This window comes from Emydura macquarii, unplaced genomic scaffold, assembly GCF_026122565.2.
Source record: "Emydura macquarii macquarii isolate MOO-44397 ecotype Brisbane River unplaced genomic scaffold, CSIRO-AGI_Emac_v2 contig_369, whole genome shotgun sequence".
Classification (NCBI taxonomy): Eukaryota; Metazoa; Chordata; order Testudines; family Chelidae; genus Emydura; species Emydura macquarii.
In genome coordinates this window covers 9122320-9145244 of record NW_027130506.1, presented here as the reverse complement: position 1 = coordinate 9145244, position 22925 = coordinate 9122320, and the positions used below count along the sequence as shown (strand labels likewise).

Here is a 22925-nt window from a genome sequence, read left to right as displayed (position 1 = left end):
GCAGGCTAGGTGCTTTACAGTACAATAAAGATAGGATATGATGACACTATGGAAGGAGATAACGTGAGGAAGACAGATTTTACAGCAATAAGATCACTTCAGGCCTGTGCATGTACATGACTTGGAGGCCAGTTAAGTTTTTTGTTCAGCTCTGCTACATTAGAATTTCTTCCTTAATAAGGGATGGTGCAAAGGCTGTCCTACTTCAACATGTTCTCCAGTTCCTCCTGAAATGCAGACTTGTCATTTCCTGTAGCAGCAAAGTGTGTTTGTGTAATTGACAGCCCTGGAGACTGGAGCCTGTACTCTACTGAAAAGAAGCATCATGTACAGAAGTAACCTAAGCTTTCCCTGCTCATTACTGCATCAGTCCTGACCTAGAAAGATCATCGCTAGGGATAAGAAGATAGTTCAGTCTCCAAGCCTATTTTCAGCTTTGTCCCTCTGCTGTGTCTGGCAACAAAGGTGCCATTTATAGCGCTGGCTTTTGTGATCTAGACACCTATGCATTTGGCTAGCATCATGAAAATCATGATAAGGAGGATAATTAAATTGTCCCCATTGAAAGTTCAAACCTTTTGAAAACTGATGAAGTCAAAACTGACAGAAGAACAAGTACAGCTGTATGGGTAATGCAGTTTGTTTCCTTTTCAGGAGTAGCTTAGCAAAACATTTGTTTTTAATCTTTTCTCAGGATAGTCAGTTCTTTGTAATTATTAGTCTGGTAATAGTAATGTCGTAACCTACGGTTGGCCGGGGCCATAGAAATATCAAATATATTTATTGATGATTTCATTCTCAGCAGAAAGTATGAATGATCCATTCTTTCTCTTTCCTATGTATTTAAATGTTTACTACACACACCATCTTTTCAACATATTTTTTTCCTGTGCATATAATACACAGATTAATACTTCCTCCCTTTACCTTAGTTGACATTCAGGAGTCAAATTAAAAATATAATAAAAAAGAGAAGGCATTAAATCTTATGAAGCTTGTCAGTTTTAGAGGTTGAAAGAAGAAAAGTAAAGTGATAAAATTTATCTGCAGTAAAAAACACTGAGTTAAATAAAAAGATATACCATTTCCACTGAAGTTTCAAAATATGATAAATATGTGGTTTTTTGGCAGAACAAGGATCAAAATGTAATGATTTGTCCTTTGTGCATTTTTCTTGAACTAGTGTGTGAGACATGGCAGTTGAGAGTGCAGACCAAACCAAAGAGCTCATTTTATATCATGTATGCTCAGTTATCCCCTTATCCTTTTTTTGCTGAGTCGTTTCCATGTTCTGGAGTGCAGTGCAGGGCATCTCGCTTGTTTTTTAAATAAAAATAAAAATTGGCCTCCCACCACTAGGGACTGCAGTGTTGAATGGGCTGGAGATATGTTTGTTCCTCTTCTATGCAGCTGCCCAGTGGAGCAGAAGCAATAAGAATGACCATGGAACTGACAAAAAGCTACTTCTGTCTCCACAGCCCCTACCGTTCCCATTACTGTTCCAGTGAGTGATTAAGAGTGGTCTCTCTATTTCATACACATTTCAGGTCATCTCAGGGCTGACTAGGACATAGGGATTTCAGGGGAAGGGAAGCATGCACAAATAACTTGGGGAGAGAGGAGACCCCCAAACCATTCCCACTTTGAGACTAGAGAAGCTTTCTTCCCACAGGATCCTCCTCTACCCTGGAAACTGGAAGACCAAGAACAATTTTACCTTCTCTTCATATGGTGGGAGATGCCCACTAGAGAATCCTGGATGGGGTTTTAGAGATGGTAGTAGATAAAGGACACAAAGATGGAGGAAGCTCCATACTTCCTACACCCTCCATTCCCAGCAATGGCTGGAGGCATGGGGAGGCAGTTTCTTACCTCTACCCAGGAAGAAAGCAGAGAAGCATGACATGCCCACTAAAGACACCCAGCAGATATGGATGTGCCATCTTCCCCTGAAATTCCAGGGATGGGCAATATAATTTGCCTCCTCACCAAAAGATGCCATTGAGAGGAGATAGCTGCCTAATGGCCTCCTCTCCCTCCACCTTCTTCACCCAACACAACTGAAGATAAGGAACATCTTTTGGGGATAGAGATTTGGAGACATAGGAATGTGGTGCTTGTGGGGCAAACTTTGCCAGGGTCAAGTAAATATCCAGAATTTTTGGATGTTTGTCCAAATCCCAAAGTTTGAGGCCCTAGTAACTTATATATAAAATTTGGGCAGGATTTTGAGAGAGTTTGAAGTTTATGTAACATTTTGGAATCCATATCACTGTGCAAATATAAAACTTAATTATCACAGAATAACCATGCCCTTTGTTTTGCCATTTAGCATGTTGTTGATGTGTTTTGCTCAAGGGAGACAACTAAAATTGTGGTATTGCAGGTCCAGAATGAGATGCATTGCCAGAGCTTGGGAGACAACTAAAATTGTGGTATTGCAGGTCCAGAATGAGATGCATTGCCAGAGCTTGGGAGACAACTAAAATTGTGGTATTGCAGGTCCAGAATGAGATGCATTGCCAGAGCTTTTGAGCAACAGTTGTGTAGTGTTTGCTTCTAAATCTGGATCTAGTGGTGATATCAATTAGATTGCTAGTTCTCAGGGAGATTGTACTTGGGAATTCAAACTGTGTACACATCAAAACCAGAGACTTTTTGATCAATATCCAGTGTAAGAGGTCAGCTCTCTTATTACTTAGTTATTTCTTGCTGCTTGTTACATAGAACAAAATTCTTATTATGCTGGTCACTTCCTACATAAAGTGAGTTAGCTGGATAGGGATAGATGAGCTGCCAAATAAATTATTTTAGGCTTTTGGAATAGCTGCAAGGAAGCAAAGTTTGGGACATTGCCAGGAAATAGCTTATTTCTTTGAAAGGAGATTGAAAAGGAACTGAGATCACAAATTTAGACATAGGTAAGATTTTAGACTAACATTTAAAGTCCTAGTGCATTGATACTCAGACCTCAGTGGTTCAGGAGACAAATTAGTGATCAGCATTACCCAAAAGAGCCACAGTAGTGTGAATTCATTGTTTCATTTACTGTTGAACTATTCATATTAAACAGTATGACATGGGAAATATTGTGTGTGTGTATATGGTATATTTATATATATATAATTAACCAATCAGGATGCCTTTACTATGTTATTAACCAATTGTAGTTGATAAAATAATAATATATCATAGCAAAATGACTGTCCAAGTATTATTATTTTATCAACTACAATTGATTAATAACAAAATAAAAGCGTCCTGATTGGTTAATAACTTAGATGGGTTAATAATTAAATCACACCGTGTTTTAATATAATATACTTCAAGAGCCATAGGAGACATATTAAAGAACTACTTGCGGCTCCTGAGCAACAATCTGAATCTCAGTGTCTAGTCTAATTTTTATAAATTCTTTTTGAAAAATTTAACATAAAAGGTCTTGCAGGAGTTCACTTACAGTTGTACTCTGGTCTAGCAATCTATTGGGATAAACCCAGGACGCGCACAAGATTAAAACTGCAGATCACTTTTTCATAAATTCTATAAATTTAGCACTCATGAAGGTGTCAGACTAACATCCTCTGACAGCTGAACATCTCTTGTATCCAGCAAAATTAATATTTTATGTTTTAACACTTACAGATGAAATAAAATCTAATAAATATGCTTTATTGCTGTAATTTGTATTTGGTGGGTAAGGCACAGGCGTGAGTCAGAATACCTGGTTTGTACTGCAAGTGCTGCCAAGGCCTTCCTGCGTGATCTTGGGTATGTCTCTTAATATTGCTGTACCTCAATTTCCAAATCTTTACAGGGCATTGTGGGGCTAAGTGTTAATGTTTGTAAAGAGTCTTGAAATACTTGGTTAGCACGTGCTACAGAAGTACAAACTACTGTTGTTATTAAAGGTGTATTAACAAATAACTACTGTTCTCTCTAGGTGTCATCACCTAAACCATGTCTACCTCTGGGGTTATTATTTTAATCACCCTACTTCTCTGCCTTTCATTATCAATTTACCATAATAGCTCTTTTCCTTCCAGCCCAGAGCACAGAACTATTTCTGCTACGGCTCCAGAAGCCAACTGTACTGTCTGTAGGGGATGCAGAAGGGTGTAAGGTGAGGCTGACATCAATGCACAACTTTTAGGAAACTAAGTGCATCCTTTCCCTAACCACTGTGTCCTAGTCTAGTAGGTGTAGGCTCTAACTTTTTTTAAATTAGATCTCCTGCCTAGTGTAAAACTACTGCTAGAGTACTGGGTTAGCTGCCAGAAAGTTATTTCATCTGAGTTTACTCCCTAAAATTTACATTTCTTCAGAATTTTAAGCATGAAGTTCGTGTAATGTAAATAGGTAGGCAGATATGTGACAAAATACTTCAGGTTATTGTAACGTTGATAGATTTACATTTCAAGTTAATAGATGGTTCAAAATAGCTATAAAAACAGGATTTATTGCAGAGGTTTAGATGTCCTAAACTGTGCTGCTGTTTCTAGTTCTCCCAGGATGCCTCCTTTTTTTGTTGTTCAAGTTGTCCACATATATTTGTCCATATATATTCTATTGTTGGTGTGCATACACCGTGCACTTAGTTTAGGATTATTTTGGCCAGCAGTGTATGGGCCACATCTGCACCTTGAGTGTCCTCGTGCCTCCCACTTAAGGTTATAAAAGATGGGGAGACCTCAACCATCCCTTAATTCCTTCTCACCATCTGTGGCTGAGTCAGAACTTGGCAATGTCTGAGCTTCTCACTTACTGTGAAGTCTTTCCATTATTTTTTAATAAGTTGTCAGTAGGTACTTTGTAGTTAGTGATTAGTTTTAGTCATTTGTTTAGTGTTTCCTTTCTTCTCTTAAGAAAGAAATGTTTTGTACCTGTGAGACTTTCAGGTACCAGACCCAGCCCTTATGACAAAATACAAGTCACCAGCCTTAGAAACTCCTTCAACTGAGGCAATAGTGCCCTTTAATGATGGACACACATTATGCTTACTATGTCTCTTGGTGAGGAGTATGTACCAGAGAGCTGTGCCATTTTCAAATTCTCCTTGCAGAGAACTCAAAAGGTGAGAGTGACTCACGTGAAATTGATTATAGTGGGAGAGCCCTTCTTCAAATACTGGAGTGACTGGGCCTGAAAATCCTGAGCAGTCCTCAGAAAGTTAGCTACTTTGCTAGCTTATCTGAGATGGACATCTCTAAGGAATCATCCTCTACAAATGTAAAACCTTTGGGATCAGGGGAGAAAGGATCACTGAGCTTCTAAGGGGAAGAGATATGTTCATCAAGTGAGGTCAACCATCCATGGGCCTGTTTACTTCCAATGAATTCCTGAAACCCTGAGCTCGTGGTCTAAAGTATGTTGATCCTCCTGTTCCAATGATCACAAGAGTCATCATAAAATTCAGGCAGGACTCAGCCAGGATGATTATAACACCAGCTTGGCCAAGGCTGTTCTGGTTCTCATATCTGATAAATCTCTCCAGACAACCATCAGTCCAGTTACTACTTCAGATAGATTTAACATCTCAAAGGCTAAGTCCATGTTATTAGCTAGGGGTGTGATTTCCTCTACTTATCTACACATACATTAGAAATAGCAGTGTAGTCACAGTAGCACAGGTAGAGGAAGCAGAGGTGTGGCTGAGCCATCCCAAATACATACTCACCAGTTTCAGAAATCATTGGGGTACCTGGCCTTTTATTCCCTCAGGTGGGAGGCTCAAAGACAACTCAGGGTAGAAGATCACACAAGATTTGGGGATTAGTGTACTTGGATATCAATAACTAAAGTATGTCTGCATGAGTTTGAGGATCTGTATTCAGAACTTGACATAGCAATCAAACATCCTAATCAATCAACTTGATTTTACTTTTTTAAAATAATATCTGCAAGAATATTGGATAGAAATTTCTTAGCTTTGTGCACATTGTTAACTGTTGACTTATGCTAGGTGAATAATTTTTGCATTCAGTTAGGATACACTTAACTATATGTAAGCTTCCCTTACACTCATCATCATCATCCCTCCCCCCCCCCCCCGATAACTTGTCTCTTTGAGACAAGTAAACAATTTACAACATCACTCTACCTAAAAATACAAATCAGGACATGTTGTATTGAGAGAGGCGAGATGTTGGTCATCATGCTGGGGCTATCTCTATTGTTACAAAAATGCCTTGGTAACTTTAATTTCTACCTTTAAAGACACCAGACTGGTAGAAGTTGTTTGGTTTAATGTCCTGTCTCACTGGTAGATTATCCCATTAAATTATAAAAGCCTGCAATTTTAGTATCATCTTTCACATCTCGCTTTGCTTCTGCCCACACATCCCAGGCCAAATCGGTCCTGTTACTTCTTCCTTCACAGAATCTCCAAAAATTTTTACCCTTTCTCCCCATCTTGATGGCTAAACTGTTGGTCCACTCTTTACCTCTTTGATTACTACAATCTTTTTCTCTCGTCTTTTTGGTACTGAGCATGTTCCATCCATTTTGTCCAAACTACTGCTGCTTAAAATCATCATTATGCCTGTTGTTTCACATGTTTCAGCCCCTCTGAGGCATTTCATTCGCTACCCATTGTGCTGGATCAACATCCTATTTCTCATCCTTGCTTTCAAGGGCCTAAATATCTCAGTCTGTACCTACATTTTTGATCTGGTCTCCATCCCCCTCAATTCACTGCCAGTTATCCCAACCTCAGTATACCCCGGTAATCTTTCTCACAGCCCTTTCATGCCTACATTCACACTTTCTTTGTTCTTTGAATACCCTTCCGTAATGCATCCCTCAATCTTCTGTGCTAGTTTCATTCAAATCACTCCAGTGAACTTCATTCTACAGTATTGCCTACAAAAATACTTGAACCAATTAGATATATGTTTGCCTAAACTTGAGTATCAATCATATATCTATTAAATCATATATCTGTTAATCGTATACCATATCTTCTTTTGTCTTTCCCCTTCCTGGCAGATATGCCTTATCTGACAAGTCCATTTTTTAGATTGTAAATTCTTCAGATCAGGGTGGTAGTGCTCAGCACATTGTGGGTATTATAAAATAAATTACATCAAAAACAGTGGTTGATGAACCTGATCATACAGAAGCTAGACAAATATTTTCTTGAATGTATGAATGCACATTTTTATCTATATCTAGAAAGAGAATATCCACTCCCAGCTATCACAATAAGTATTTACCATGATTCAATTAGCATTTAGAGAGAGAGAGAGAGAGAGCACAACAGTCTCTAAACAGTGAAAAATAATTTTGAGTCTCACTGACTTACAGCATTGATCTGTAGAGCTCCAACCTTGCCACAGTGAAAAAAAAATTAAATCAATCCAGGTCATTCAAGTCTGAACTACCCAAGAATATAATTCTGAACGCTTAATTTTAAGCTAAACTTTATGGCACTAGGGTGTCTGTTAGTAAGGTAGAAGAAAATAAAGAATGAGTGAAGTTTATAACTTATTCTTACATGAAATGAAATCTCTCTGTATTTTATCTAGAGTGAAAAGGTGTTGTTTGTTTGTATGTTTTTAATTCAAGTTAAAAAAGACAGAAGCAGCAGTTGAGAACCTACCATATAACAAAAGTGCATAATACTATATGACAAAATAATAAACAAACTACTTGCCTGCAAGATGTCAATATCCCATACAACTATCTTTAACTACATGCATAGGTACACAGAAATTTGTAAAGACTATCAGGGACTGTCTCTTCTGCAGTGCTAGTTCAAAGTGTAACTTGAGTGAATGATATAGCTGGATTCTTGCTGGAACATATCAAAGGAGATTATGCCAGGCTGAGGAAGACCCTCTTAAGGAAATCGAGGCTCAGGTGATCTTGAGTGGGATTCTGCCTGTCCCTAGAGGAGAGCAACAAAGGCGTGACAGGATTCTGATGATGAACAGATGGCTCGGGTAGTGATGCTTTAAGGAGTGCTTTCGGATGTATGGTCACTGAGAGGCATTCATGGACAGAGGACTGTTCTCTTGGGATGGACTTCACCTGACTAGGGAGGGAAATGCAATTCTAGGATGGAGGCTAGCCCAACTGATTAAGAGAGCTTTAAACTAGGGAGTTGGGGGAGATGCCCAGGTAATCTTCACACCTGATTTTAACATTGAGAAGGAGGAAAATGAAGTAAGAAAAGACACAGCAGTAGGGATCAGAATGGACATTAAGAGGAAGTGTAGTGTACGTACCAGTCTAATAGGCAATATTGGCAGTAGAATGACTGTGCCAAATCAGGTAAGGAGTGAGCAAAGCCAAACAGCAAAAATTAAGATGTTTGTATACGAATGCGAGGAGCCTGGGTAACAAAATGGAGGAACTAGAGCTACTGGTAGAGGAAGTGAAACCAGTTATTATAGGAATAAGAAACATGGTGGAATAGTAGTCGCGACTGGTGTACAAGTATTGAAGGGTATGCACTGTTTAGGAAAGACCGATATAAAGGCAAAGGTGGTGCGTAGCATTGTACATCAATGATGAGGTAGACTGTAATGAAATTAGAAGTGATGGAATTGATAAAACAGGTTCTGTCTGGGAAAAAATCACATTGGGGAAGAAAACTGCTAGTTTCCACTGGGATAGTGCTTGGGGACCACTGAGATCTGATTTGGACATGAACAGAAACCTCTTTAAGGCTTTTAATGAAATAAATACTACTGGGAACTGTGTGATTATGGGCGACTTTAACTTCCCAGATATAGCCTGGAGGACAAGTGCTAGTAGTAATAATAGGGCCCAGATTTTCCTGGATGTGATAGCTGATGGATTCCTTCACCAAATAGTTACTGAACCAATAAGAGGGGATGCCATTTTAGATTTGGTATTGGTGAGTAGTGAGGACCTCATAGAACTGGTTGAAGGGGACAACCTTGGTTCTAGCAACCATGAGCTAATTCAGTTCAAACTAAGTGGAAGAATAAACAAAAATGGATCTGTGACTAGGGTCTTTGACTTCAAAAAGGCTAACTTTAAAAAATTAAGGTAGTCAGTTGGGGAAGTGGACTGGACTGAAGAACTCATGGATCTAAAGGTGGAGGAGGCTTGGAATTACTTCAAGTCAAAGTTGCAGGGACTATCTGAAACATGCATCCTAAGGAACGGGAAAAAATTTATAGGCAAGAGTTGTAGACCAAGCTGGATGAGTAAGCATCTCAGACAGGTGGTTAAGAGAAAGCAGAAGCCTACAAGGAGTGGAAGATGGGAGGGATTAGCAAGGAAAGCTACCTCTCAGAGGTCAGAATATGTAGAGATAAAGTGAGAAAGGCCAAAAGCCAAATAGAGTTGGACCTTGCAAAGGGAATTAAAACCAATAGTAAAATGTTCTATAGTCATATAAATAGGAAGAAAACCAGGAAAGAAGAAGTGGGATTGCTAAACACTGAGGATGGGATGGAAGTTAAGGATAATCTAGGCATGACCGAATATCTAAACAAATACTTTGCCTCCGTTTTTAATGAGGCTAATGTTGATCTTGGGGATAGTGGTAGAGTGGCTAATGGGAATGAGGATACGGAGGTAGTAATTACCACATTCAAAGTAGAAGACAAACTTAAACAGCTTAATGGGACTAAATGGGGCGGGGGGAGGTGGGTAATCTCCATCCAAAAATATTAGAGGAACTAGCACATGAAATTGCAAACCCATTCGCAAGGATTTTTAATGAATCTGTAAACTCAGGGGCTATACCGTATGACTGGAGAATTGCTAACATAGCTCCTATTTTTAAGAAAGGGAAAAAAGTGATCCAGGTAACTACAGGCCTGTTAGTTTGACCTCAGCAGTATGCAAGGTCTTGGAAAAAAATTTGAAAGAGAAAGTAGTTAAGGACATCAAGATTAACAGTAATTGGGATAAAATACAACATGGCTTTACAAAAGGTAGATCGTGCTAGACCAACCTGATCTCCTTTTTTTATAACAAATTTTTTAGACAAAGGGAACGCAGTGGATCTAATTTACCTAGATTTCAGTAAGGCATTTGGTATGGTTCCACATGGGGAATTATTAGTTAAATTGGAAAAGATGGGGATTAATATGAAAATTGAAAGGTGGATAAGGAACTGGTTAAAGGAGAGACTGCAATGGATCATACTGAAAGGTGAACTGTCAGGCTGGAGGGAGGTTACTAGTGGAGTTCCTGAGGGACTAGTTTAGAGACCAATCTTATTTAACCTTTTTATTATTGACCTTGGCACAAAAAGTGGGAATGTGCTAATAAAGTTTGCAGATGACACAAAGTTGGGAGGTATTGCCAATACAGAGAAGGATCGGGATATCATACAGGAAGATCTGGATGACCTTGTAAACTGGAGTAATAGAAATAGGATGAAATTTAATAGTGGAAAGTGCAAGGTCGTGCATAGGGACTAACAACAAGAATTTCTGCTATAAGCTAGGGACGCATCAGTTGGAAGTGACAGAGGAGGAGAAGGACCTGGGCGTGTTGGTTGATCACAGAATGACTTTGCGCTGCAAATGTGATGTGGCCGTGAAAAAAGTTAATGTGGTCTTTGGATGCATGAGAAGAGATATTTCCAGTAGAGATAGGCAGGTGTTAGTACATTATACAAGGCGCTGGTGAGACCTCATCTGGAATATTGTGTGCAGTTCTGGTCCCCCATGTTTAAGAATGAAGAATTCAAACTGGAACAGGTGCAGAGAAGGCAACTAGAATGATCCACGGAATGGAAAACCTGCCTTATGAGAGGCGACTCAAAGAGCTTGGCTTGTTTAGCGTAACCAAAAGAAGGTTGAGGGAAGATATGACTGCTCTCTATAAATACATCAGAGGGATAAATACCAGGAAGGAAGAGGAATTATTTAAGTTCTGCGCCAATGTGGACACAAGAACTAATGGATATAAATTGGGCATCAGGAATTTGAGACTTGAAATTAGATGCAGGTTTCTAACCATCAGAGGAGTGAAGTTCTTCAATAGCTTTCCAAGGGGAGCAGTGGGGCCAAAAAACCTAGCTGGCTTCAAGACTGAGCTTGATAAGTTTATGGAGGGGATGGTATGATGGGACAGCCTAGTTTGGCAATTGACTAGTCTTTGACTACTGGTGGTAGCTATGCCATTGGCCTGTGATGGGACGTTTGATGGGGTAGGTTCTGAGTTATTGCAGAGAATCCTTTCTTGGGAGTCTGGCTGGTGAATCTTGCCCACATGCTCAGGGTTTAACTGATCACTGTATCTGAGGTTGGGAAGGAATTTTCCCCCATGGCAGATTGGCAAACTCTCTGGGGGTTTTTCATTTTCCTCTGTAGCATGGGGCATAGTTCACTTGCTGGTGGATTCTCTGTACCTTATAGTCTTTAAACCATGATTTGAGGACTTTAATAACACAGTCATAGGTTAGAGGTTTATTACAGGAGTGGATATGTGCGGTTCTGTGGCCTGCATTGTGCAGGAGGTCAGACTAGATGATCATATTGGTCCCTTCTTACCTTAGAGTCAATAAGTCTGTGAGTGTATAAGCATTTCACGTATTGTCATTCTAGTCCAGTCTTGAGTGTATCTACCACAAAACATATAAATCTCTCATCATGTAAGCAGTAAGCGCTCCTTTTCCTCCAAACTCAGATATATGTGGTGAAATCCTTGCTCCCTTCAACGGGAGTTTTGCCACTTACTTCATGGGGGGGTCAGGATTTCACCTATGGCTTTCAAAACTTGGGGGAATCCTGATTAAAAAGGACAAGAATAATACAGCAGTTTCTAATTCTATCTTAGGTTATCAACAAAAGGATTCATGTTCTGGAAAATATCTTGTTCTACAAAGAATGTGCATTTCTTTTATTAAATTACATTTGAAGCAAAGTAACAAGAAGCTGATTGTAAAGTAAAGTTGAGATCACAGCAGTTTGGAAAAGAAGGCACTAACCTTTAGAAACTGATAGTACTGCCGTACATTTATTCCTCTTTGAATGCTCTGTCTCATCAGACGGTTATAAACTTTGCACTTGTTAGTTCATTAGGCCAAACATGTGCAGACATATTTATCATTGTTTTTTTATACTTCTTTTTCGGCAGTATCTCTTTTATTTGATATATAAATTTATCATGAATAAGTTAGAAATTCAGCTTGAAGGCATTTTCATTGATATGACATGTCTCATTCATTCAGTTTATAGCTGTCAACCACACTAAATTTAACTGTGTGTATAAATTTTCGGTGCATGTGTATACTGGCAAAATGATTTGAGAAGCAATTGTTCTCAATGGAATTTTAAGTATCCTGACGATGTCATACTTAATTTTTAATTACTATATTTTCTCCAGAGTATTATAACAGATCCCAAGCTCCTGGGTCAGTTCTTCTAATACATGCCTGACTGGAATCCCCCATATTTTTAATTAAATCCCCTTGCCAGAAGGTGACACATGCTTTTAATGTCATGTTTTTTTCATTCCTGAGGGAGTACCTCCTTAACTCTAGCTACTGATGTCACTTTATTTATTTGCCATTTCTTAGCTTTTGAGCTATGTCACTCCTGATTGTATTCAGGTTTAGTTTATTTTTTGCAGTATGCCTTTGTGCCAGTAATTTTATTGTCTGTGTGAGGTCCATAAGATTTGACATCTCACAAATCTTTAGTTTACTCCTTTTTGCCAAGTGTCCTTTAAGGATACTTGGGTTTTTTTCTTCCAAATTTTCAGTAACTTTTAATAGGAATATCTGAGAAGCATCTTAGCAACTTCAATATTTAAACAAAATGTGATCATAGAATGTCCATCATGGTTAGAAGATGTCTCAGTGATTTATCTGGCTTGTGTGATCTATGCCTGCAAGTCATCCCAACTTTTAGGACTCCAGCGTGAGCTTTTGTGAAGCCTTTAAGTCAATGTCATTCAGCTAATCCAACTGAACATTTAAATTCTACATTGATGTTGCTTATTGTGGAACACAGTTCCTTCAAACGAAGCCTGTGAAGCAGTCGTTCAGCTCATTTGGTGGCCAAATACTCCTGTGACATCAGAATCAGTAAAATACATCAAGCCTTCAAAACAGTGCTCTCCTCTTGATAGTGCTAGACTCATAGGACAAGACAACAAAAAACAGCAGTCCAAGTCTGAACTAAGTGGAGATCCAGAGGCGAGACCTCTTAACTAAGAAAACATGCCTTGCCTGTGCTCTGTGTCTGTTCCTGGCCTACCGAGACCTCCAGCTACTCAAGCCCCAACAGCATTGGTGCAAATGAGCTGTTGGCTTCTTATTTAGCCCGGTGGATACTGCTATCATATTGCTATTAGTTATGTGCCAATGAATAAATCAACATGTAAAGATTGCATCACGTGCATTGATGCTTATGCCACTCTGAATTTATTCATCCTCAGATCTTGGTTATATACTCTTTTGTGTCTCCAACTTATGCACCTGCAAGCTCTGGCTCAACACCTGTAGCGATCTATCAGTGCGCCGGCCAGTCACTTCAGCTGAACAACCTGAATCTATTTCACATAAAAGAGATGATGCAAAACATCTCCCTACATGTGAATGACATGAATGAACTTAAGGAATATGAGGACTATCCTGAGACTCCTTATGTTTTTAACAGCCAGAAGAAGAAAAAGTAACTGACTTGTGCTGAAAGGCTCTCAACTACCTCTTTATATAGAGAGACCTTCCAAGAGCATCCCACTTGAATTTAGACACCATCAAGGGCTATCAGGCAGAAATCAGAGTTTCTTTAGAGGATCCATCTTATAAGTCAGGTGCTGGCCTTACTCCTGTGCTTTTCAGTCGCCTATGAATTTCTCATGCTTTGTATTTCTGGAATATTTTTCTGTATTTGTAAGACTTCCTAAATTGGCAGTCATCTAGAAATAACGTTTGGATCTTTGTGACTGAGATTCAGTATCTACCCTTTGGAACCCTAGTTAACTCTCTCTCCCCTTTTCCCCTTTATTTTATGCTTAAATTCCTGACATGGTCTGTTCTTTTAGGCTATTTTTAAAGAAGCAAAAGAAATGATGGCCTAGAATAAAGAAAGAGGTGAAAGCGATAACAGGCACCTGATACCTAGCTGCTGTTCTGCAGGGAGAAGAGCCCCTGCATACTCTCCAGCCTTGAGATGGAGAGATTAAGGAAGGGTCAGTGCTTGAATAACTCAACCTCCTATCCCCCCAAAAAATTAAAAAGGCTTTGAGAGTGCTAGTTTCTAGCTGGAAAGTACATCAACAGATACTAGTTTCATCTCATCTCTCCTAAATGTTGGGAAACTTGAATATGACAAAATTCAAGGTACAGCTGATTAAATATTAATGGTTTCTGTTTTGGTGCTTTCACAGTTTTAATAGCAATAACTTTTTGCACATAATTGCCTTTTCCTTCTCTCTCAAAAAAAATTTTTTTGGACTACCATAATGTTTTCTTTTGTTTTTGTATATTTCTGAAGATTTGCATACCTGTCTTTCAGATTTCACATTTTCTGTGAAGCAAATAGGACGGGGGAAATAATACCGGATTGTACTCTTTACTTTTCTTGGAACAGGGTCTATGCCTGGTCTTCACTCAAGGCTTTGCTTACTTTCTATCTGCTTTGATTTGCTTATCCTCAGTTTTGTGACCTCTTGTTTGCTGTAAACACAGGTAGATTCAGTGATACTTTGACCAAGACTACACTAATTACAGGGATATCCCATGTGGGGACCAGAGAGTTTAATTCTGATGATTTTGTGTAACTTTTTTTTAGTTAAACCAGTTTTATTTTGACAGAGTATAATCTCATTAGTTTATATTGTAGTGACTGCCACCATGAGATGCTGCTTGAGGACAAGAGTAGCTGTCTAACTTTGCTGCTGGTGTGCATTGTATGGGGGAGAGAGGATTTTATGATTGTCATAAAAAGCTCTTCAGGTCCTGAAAATACTTCAAAGTAGTAGAGAGGTTTATTTTTCTTTTTCCATGTCAGAGCAGATCTTAGTGTGAAAACTAACTGAATAAAAGATAAACTAAATAGTAAAGGCTTTTGTTATGAAAAGAAATTATCCCTGCTTCAAGTCATTGGTGAAGAAACCTTAGAAGTTAATGATAGGGTAATGTTTCTTGACTTTAATACCTTCAAGTTATCAAAAATAGTACTTCAGGCAATGCAGTGTGAAGCTGGTATCTGGGAGATTTTTATGTTGTGTTGCTTATTGTATAAATAGTGCTTTGTGGGACTGAAGATGATAAATTTTAAAAAGTATGGGACAAGCTCAGATTGTTTATATCAAGCCTGCATAGAGAGGGGAAACTTCTTACATATGTGGAGGGAAACCCCAATATTTGAATACTGAAAAGACCACATTAATCAAATCAGAATCAAACCATTATTTGTGACTCAGGTATGATTGCTGGTAACAGGCCTGTGTTGGCCGGTGATAAGAGCTGCATGAACAGGATGACTCAGAGGCGGAGTGCATAGCGATAGCGACTTTATTCAAAGCAGGGTGTCCACTCATTCCACCTCCCAGTGTCGGGGAGTGAGCCCTGAGTCTAGGCAAGATGTGTACATATATACCCATTTACATGGCCCTCCCTGAGAAAGGCAGTGTGCCCCTGTATTTTTACCTTATAAGGTTTTGTCTTATGCGCACACTTAGACCGCCTGTAATATTATTCATCTTTTTATGCTGACCCTCTGGGCTTGGGTTTCTTTCTATTGCATCTTTGTGGTTAGGGCACTTCCCTTGGCCTCTAGCAGGACTGTTGCCTGTGGCTAGATATTGGTACATCCACAATCCCTGTCATTGTCCTACAGCCTGCACTAAATGAATTAAAGAAGAATGACTTAACTTTATTGTTATGAGTGCCAGGCAGATGTTTCGGCCTAGATCTTGGGAAAGGCACAAGTTTACTTTAGTATGGCACAACAGGTTTAATTTAGATATGATTTATATGGCTACCATTTATTAACTGTATAGAAGAAGGAGGATCCAGTTATTTTCACAATTATGGCTTACTTTTAATTCTCTATGGTAACACATCATAATGTATTAATAAATATCTTCCTTCTTTATCTTCCCACACCCAATAGTGTGTGCACAATAGAGTGTTCACCAGTTTCCATAATTGATTTTGGTCTTGTGCTGGTCTGTTCAGCCTCTTGAGTGTCATGCTGATGGATTTGGCTTCTTTCTCTATTGTTCTGTGTAATGTTTCTCTAGGTTGCCCTGTTTTTCTCTTCCCAGGTGGTGTCCGTATTATCATTTGATGTGGAAGTCATGTTGGTGGTGCCCTTAAAGTGTGTCCTAAATATGTCCATCGTCGTCTTCTTACCATGTTTGGTGCTTTAGGTTGGTTTGCTTTACTCAGTTTCTGATGTTGCAAGAAACTCTTTCTAATGGACTCTGAAGATCATCTGCAGGCATTCATGTTGGAATGAGTTGATCTTCTTATCAATTTCTGAAGTAGATTTCCACAACGCTGCTCCATAAAGGAGGATAGACTTGATGTTGGTGTTAAAAATTTGTATTTTTGTATCAGTGCCAATCGTGCTACTTTTCTAAATCTTTTCAAGATTATGAAAGTTGTTTTCTGCTTTTGATGTTCATTGCTTGACATCTAGAATGGTGTCACCATTATTGCACATCTCACTCCCTAGATATGTAAAATGACTTACTTCTTCAATTGTCACCTTCTGCTCTGATGGTTGCTCTTGGGTTATTGATGGCCATATATTTTGTCTTCCCCTTGTTGATAAACAAACCACTTATTTTGCAGTGTCTGCCAAAATCTGGGTCTTTTCTTCCATTAAGCAAAGGGTTGAACTAAGCAGTATGATTTCATCAGCAAAACCAAGGACACCCAATTGTGCTTATATAGTGTGGTATATTTTATAAAATAGCAAAATCTGAATATACTTTTCCAAGCTTCTACTACATTTTTCTGAGAAATGGTAATTATGCAATGTATGGATTAGCAAAATTCTATTATAGTTGGGGTTGTAAGAAATGGAGAAAACATCCTTTCTAAATCTAATCAGTCTGGTTTGGTTTTCTTAATTTTGCTTTCATGCATTATGGGGGATGAAAGCAATGTTAACTGTGGATATTTTGAGACCCATGTAATAGGCTTCTTGAAGGTCCCCTAACTAGTTCTTGCATTTCAGTTGTAGCCTTGCTTTCTTCATGTGACCTGAGCATTCACATTTAATATCACTTTTTAATGACCATAAGCCTGGTGGCATCTCTTCTGGTCATCATTTTTATTTACAATATTTGAGCCTACAGGGACCAACCTAAACTTTTTTGATGGTAGTTCATTCAAACAAGGTTTATTTAAACTTACTTACTGCACTTATCCTGAGGAGTATTTTGAAAGTTGACAGAGGTGCTAGATCTTGAGGGTTTGGGTACAGAAGAATTCTAATAAAGATCAATGAAAAGATGTATTGTACTTCTTGTGTGCTCATAACAGTCCATTCGGGAAGGTACTGAAACATACTTTAAGCATGTGAGTAGTCAGTTGTGGTTAGCGGACATATTACAGTTAGGCATATACTTAAGCACCTTCCTGAATCAGAGCCATAGTCAGGTAAGTGAAAATATAGGAAAAGACTTAACAAAGCACGTTATGTACACATAATATTTACTAAAGCACTGGTCAGCAATAATCCCTTCCTTTGGATTTACACAGGAGCTACATTCAGCTCAACCACCAAACACTGGTTGGAAAAACAGAACCAGCCTGTATAGTTAATTTGGTTTCACCTTATTTTCCACCAGTTAGTTGAAGAAATGACACTAATAAAATGGGAGAAAAATGGAAACATTCATATAATGTAACAAAAAATTATTTAATGATAACAATTGGATCTTTGCCTTATTAAACCCAATAGGAAAATTAAATATTAGGACTTATTTTTTTTTTAAATCTTCATTTCTTCGGATACTTCTGAAATTACCAAAAAAATTAATTACTAAGAAGGAGTTTAATTATTCTTGTTCTGCTCCTTCCATACTGATAAAAATATGGCTATAACCATACATAAAAAGAATGGGGAAAAATACATCTCAGTGAGAAAAGAGCCCTAAATCAAAACTGCGATAGGTAAAAAACTTTTTTCTTTAGTCCAACAGGCAACCTGCTAAACTGAATTTACTGACCTGCCAGGTGAAGCCAAATGCAGAAGATAAGAAGTCTTTTGATCTGATATCACGTATGTAACATTTTAAGTGAATGAGAATTTACATCATTCATTATCAACTAGTTCATTGGCTGTGATTTTACAGAATGTTATTGTATAGCAAAATAATTACAAAATGCTATTGTATCTAGAAATGAGTCTAAAAATGCAAAATTAAGCTCCTAATCCAAACTTCTACAAAGTTTTGTGGATGTTTGGATTCAACTCTAATTTTGACTCAAGGACTATGACTATATATATCTTAGTATAGAACATTTTTCAACATCTATACTGTATATCTGTTGCAAACTGTAAGAGGCACTGTGCACAAAACTAACTGTTATGAAGAATAGCTACTATGTGTGAACATGCTTGTTTAGATTCGGTCAGGTAATTATTCTGCAATTTTTTTTTCAAAATTCTCCCTATACTATGTGTGGAACTTTAGTTTCATCTCCTTCATAAAAGATAACTTTTAAGCATATATAGTAATACCTGTGCTTGTCTATCTTCTATTGTATCATAGAAATTAATCTTGATTGTGTTAAAAAGAATGTTTTCTTTTTATTGATTTTATTTTTTCCAAAGAAAATGTACTTATTTTGGGTTAATTTTGCCCTATTTTTGTGTTGTGCAACTGCTTTTATTTCAAAGGGGATTTCACAGAGCGGAATTTGGCCAGTATGTGTTTTTCTCTGCTTTCCATAAAAATATGGGTGCCTATTTTAAATAAAGTGAGTAAGATGTGGCATAAGAGTGAATAAAATGTGCTGGCTGTACAAAAAAAAAAAAAAAAAAAACCAAAACAGGTGAACTTAATGTAACTCAAAAACTATACTGCCTCAACTCTTCTGTATTCCATTAGTTATATGTAATCATATTCTCTTTTTGACACTTATATAAGCAAATGATTTGTACTGTCAGCAGTTCTATTTCTTTATTAAAAAGTTCTGTTGCTTTATTAAAATGTTAGTAAGTGAAAATAGAGATGTCATAGATTTACTGACTTATGTTAACATATGTCTTTAATTGCTGAATATATTTTGGTAACAAATGCTGTGTTGGCATCTTAAAATTAATTTCAGATCTGTCAGATGTGTTCAACATTAGAAAGATAATTTTTGTTTGTATTTCAGATAACAGAACATACCACTTTCAGGCAGAGGATGAACAAGACTATATAGCGTAAGAACATTTACACTGTCATCAAGATATTTTTAAATTTGTCTCTAGAGATATGCAAAATTACATGTGTCACTGACAGATCTATTTTTGTTCAGTTAGTGGAAAAACACTATATTCTTTTGTTCCCTGAATTTTTTGCTATGCTGAAAGTCATAAGTGAAAATTGACTTTCATCAGAGTGAAGAGTGGTAAGATTTACACAAGGTTGGCAGCCTACAAACTGCATGGGAAGGTGGAAAAATAAGAAGAGAGACTGTAGAATGATTATTTGTACCCTATTACATCATTTTTACTGCAGAAATTACCATATATCTGCCATCTTAGATGTAGTGTATGATACTGGAAATGGGAGATAGAAAACACCTTCTCTTTGAGCCTTGATATACATTGGAATCTCTTTATTTACAGTAGTGACTTTATTAATACAGATACTTCCCCCCAGATTATTTCATTAGACTTATCCATCTACCTGCCAATGCAGAACTGTCCTATACTTTCTAGAGTTCTCTAATTCACATACCTCTGTTTGTATTTTGCATATTGCTTTTGGTAGCTATAGGCCTTTGATACCAATATCGTTGTGTAGAACATTGCACTCCACTGCCACTGGACAAAGCTGCTGGTGGAATGCCCAGCCTGAGGTCTGCTGCCTGCCTGCCTTCCCTCCTTTCAGCTTCACTGTTCCTTACCTGCTTATCTGTGCTGTAGTTTAACACCAGATTTCCTTTTATATGCTTGCTATTTTGCATATATTCAAAAAGCCTTACAGTTGTTTGACAGATGGAGAAATAGATGTCATGGGCGAGCAGTGTTTTGCGGGTCCATCACAGACAGGGAGTGAGCAAAAAAGGAGCCTGACATTGCACATGGAGTCCTTCAAAGATTTAGGCCAGCCTTGCAGATTGTGAAAGGTGACTTGTCTGTCACCTTTACAGCTGACTGCACATTGTTTGGGAAGCACCATGTTGTTTTTTCTTTCATTTGTTGGGTAAGAAGAAATTAATGCCAATAAAATCTTTAGTCAACAATTCCTGCATGATTGAGCTTGAAATATTTGCCATAAATTAGCTTTTACTATATTTGCTTGTTTGAAAGATCAAGCTATAATATATCTAATTTTCTTTATTAGTCTTAGGTTTTTGAGACCCAGTCATTTAAAGTAGTTGTTTTGTTACTGCAGATATTTTCCCTTCTGGTTATTTTGTCAGACTATTTTGAGATCTCACGATGATTTTATTTTCTGCAAGCTTCAGTACATTTTATTAAAATAAAAGAATATGGTTCAAGTTCAGTAGCTAAGAGAATGAACTTGTGCTGGAGTATTTTTTTAATATTGTTGTTAAATGGAACTTGTTAGACCTGCAAATAGACTTGAGAAGTTCATTAGATTTAGAGGTAGTAAATTTATGAAAACTAATGACATATTGCCTGTTTTGGAAATACAAACCATTAAAAACTGCAACAAATCGCTGTTGTGCAGTTTATTCAAGTGCTGTGTTTTGGGCAAGTACTTATAAGTGACCCAAATAGCATTACATATATCTGTGTAATTTTGCAGATATGATTGGTGATACAGGCTTGATATATTATTTGGAAATGTATGTGCCTGTACTGTATTTTTACATAGTTCAGGATGCAGTTCATAAAGCAAAGTGCCTGTTTGTATGCCTGTTAAAATCATGTATGTTAATATCCTATTTTTCTTGTAGTGTGACTAATCACATGCTTAACAGTAGTACTGTGTCATATTTTAGGGATTCCTAAATCCATCTCCACTGAGACTTCCATCGTTGTTGAGTTGAGCCCTAAATGGGCCTTTTCTCCTAACCTGCTTTCCTCCAGCCTTTCTCATTTTCCCTTCTTTCCTATGTCAACTTTTTAAAAAATTACCCCCTCATAAATCTTTTCCTCAGATCTCAGCCTCTCTTTTTCTAGACTTCTCACATAAAGTGAAAATGATTTTGAAAGAGACCACCTCTTATGGGTTTCTTTTTCAATTTGGGAAGTACTGTTAGTTTGAGGTTCTGCTATGATGTTTTTAATTGGTCTCCATTCAGCTTGTAGGCATTTCACTGTTGTTGCTGTTCCTTTTACTTTCCATTTCACTAGCTCCCGAGCTCCCATTTGAAGTTAAATGCTACTGGAGTTGGGTTTCTTTGATATTTAACCTATCCCCCCCAAGGATGTTAAATTTAATTTAGTTATGGTTGATGTTACCGAGTGGTTCAGTTATATTCACCTCTGGATAAGATCCTGTGTTCCATTTAGGATGAAATCAAGAATTGCCTTTCCCCTTCAGGATTCCAGGACTGTCTCCTCCTCCAAGAAGTACTCTTTAATAGTGTCCAGAATTGTATCTCGGCATCTGGTCCTGATGTGACATGTACTCAGCCAATATGGGGATAATTGAAATCTCCCATTATTATTGGGTTTTCTATTTTTGTGACCTCTGTAATCTCCCTTAGCATTTCATAAGAATATAAGAATGGCCATACTGGGTCAGACCAGTGGTCCATCTAGCCCAGTATTCTGTCTTCTGACAGTGGCCAATGCCAGGTGCTTTAGAGGGAATGAATAGAACAGGTAATCATCAAGTGATCCATCCCATCAGCCATTCCCAGCCTCTGGCAAACAGCAGTCCCTGCCTATCTTGGCTAATAGTTATTGATGGATCTATCCTCCTTATCTAGTTCTTTTTTTAACACTGTTATAGTCTTGGCCTTAACACTGTTAAGGAATAGTCTGTGTGAAGAAATGCCTTCATTTTAAAACTCCAGCCTATTAATTTCATTTGGTGACCCCTAATTTTTGTGTTATGAGAATGAGTAAATAACACTTCCTTATTTACTTTCTCTACACCAGTTGTTATTTTCTATCATAGCCCCCCATATTCGTCTCTTTTCCAGTCTGAAAAGTCCCAGTCTTATTAATCTCTCCTCATATCGAAGCTTTTCCATACCTCTAATAATTTTAGTTGCCCTTTTCTGTACCTTTTCCAGTTCCAATATATCTTTTTTGAGATGGGACGACCAGATCTGCATGCAGTATTCAAAATGTGGTCGCACCATGGGTTTATAAAGAGGCAATATAATATTTTCTGTCTTGTTATTTATCCCTTTCCTAATATTCCCAACATTCTGTTAGCTTTTTGACTGCCGCTGCACATTGAGTGGATGTTTTGAAAGAATCATCCATGACTCCAAGATCTCTTTATTGAGTGTAACAGCTAATTTAGACCCCTTCATCTTATATGTATAGTTGGAATTATGTTTTCCAATGTGCTTTACTTTGCATTTATCAACATTGAATTTCATCTGCCATTTTGTTGTCCGCTCACCCAGTTTTGTGAGATCCGTTTATAACTGTTTGCAATCTGCTTTGGATTTAATTATCTTGAGTAGTTTTGTATCATCTACAAGTTTGCCACCTCACTGTTTACCCTTTTTCCCAGATCATGTATGATCTAGTACCTAGTGGTAATGTGGGGGACACCACTGTTTACCTCTCTCCACTCAGAAAACTGAGCATTTATTCCTACCCTTTGTTTTCTATCTTTTAAACAGTTACTGATACAAGATAGGAGACCTCTTA

At 37.8% G+C, this 22925-nt stretch overlaps 1 protein-coding gene across 2 annotated transcripts in view; it reads left to right on the top strand.

The window, feature by feature from the left end:
- Positions 1-22925, top strand: part of ASAP1 (ArfGAP with SH3 domain, ankyrin repeat and PH domain 1) — a 297252-nt gene that overhangs the window by 194305 nt on the left and 80022 nt on the right. For both annotated transcript variants that reach the window (XM_067531501.1, XM_067531494.1), the window contains exons 13-14: positions 18095-18182; positions 19286-19334. In XM_067531501.1, coding sequence (XP_067387602.1) covers positions 18095-18182; positions 19286-19334 — 137 coding nt within the window. The remainder of the gene's footprint in view (positions 1-18094; positions 18183-19285; positions 19335-22925) is intronic.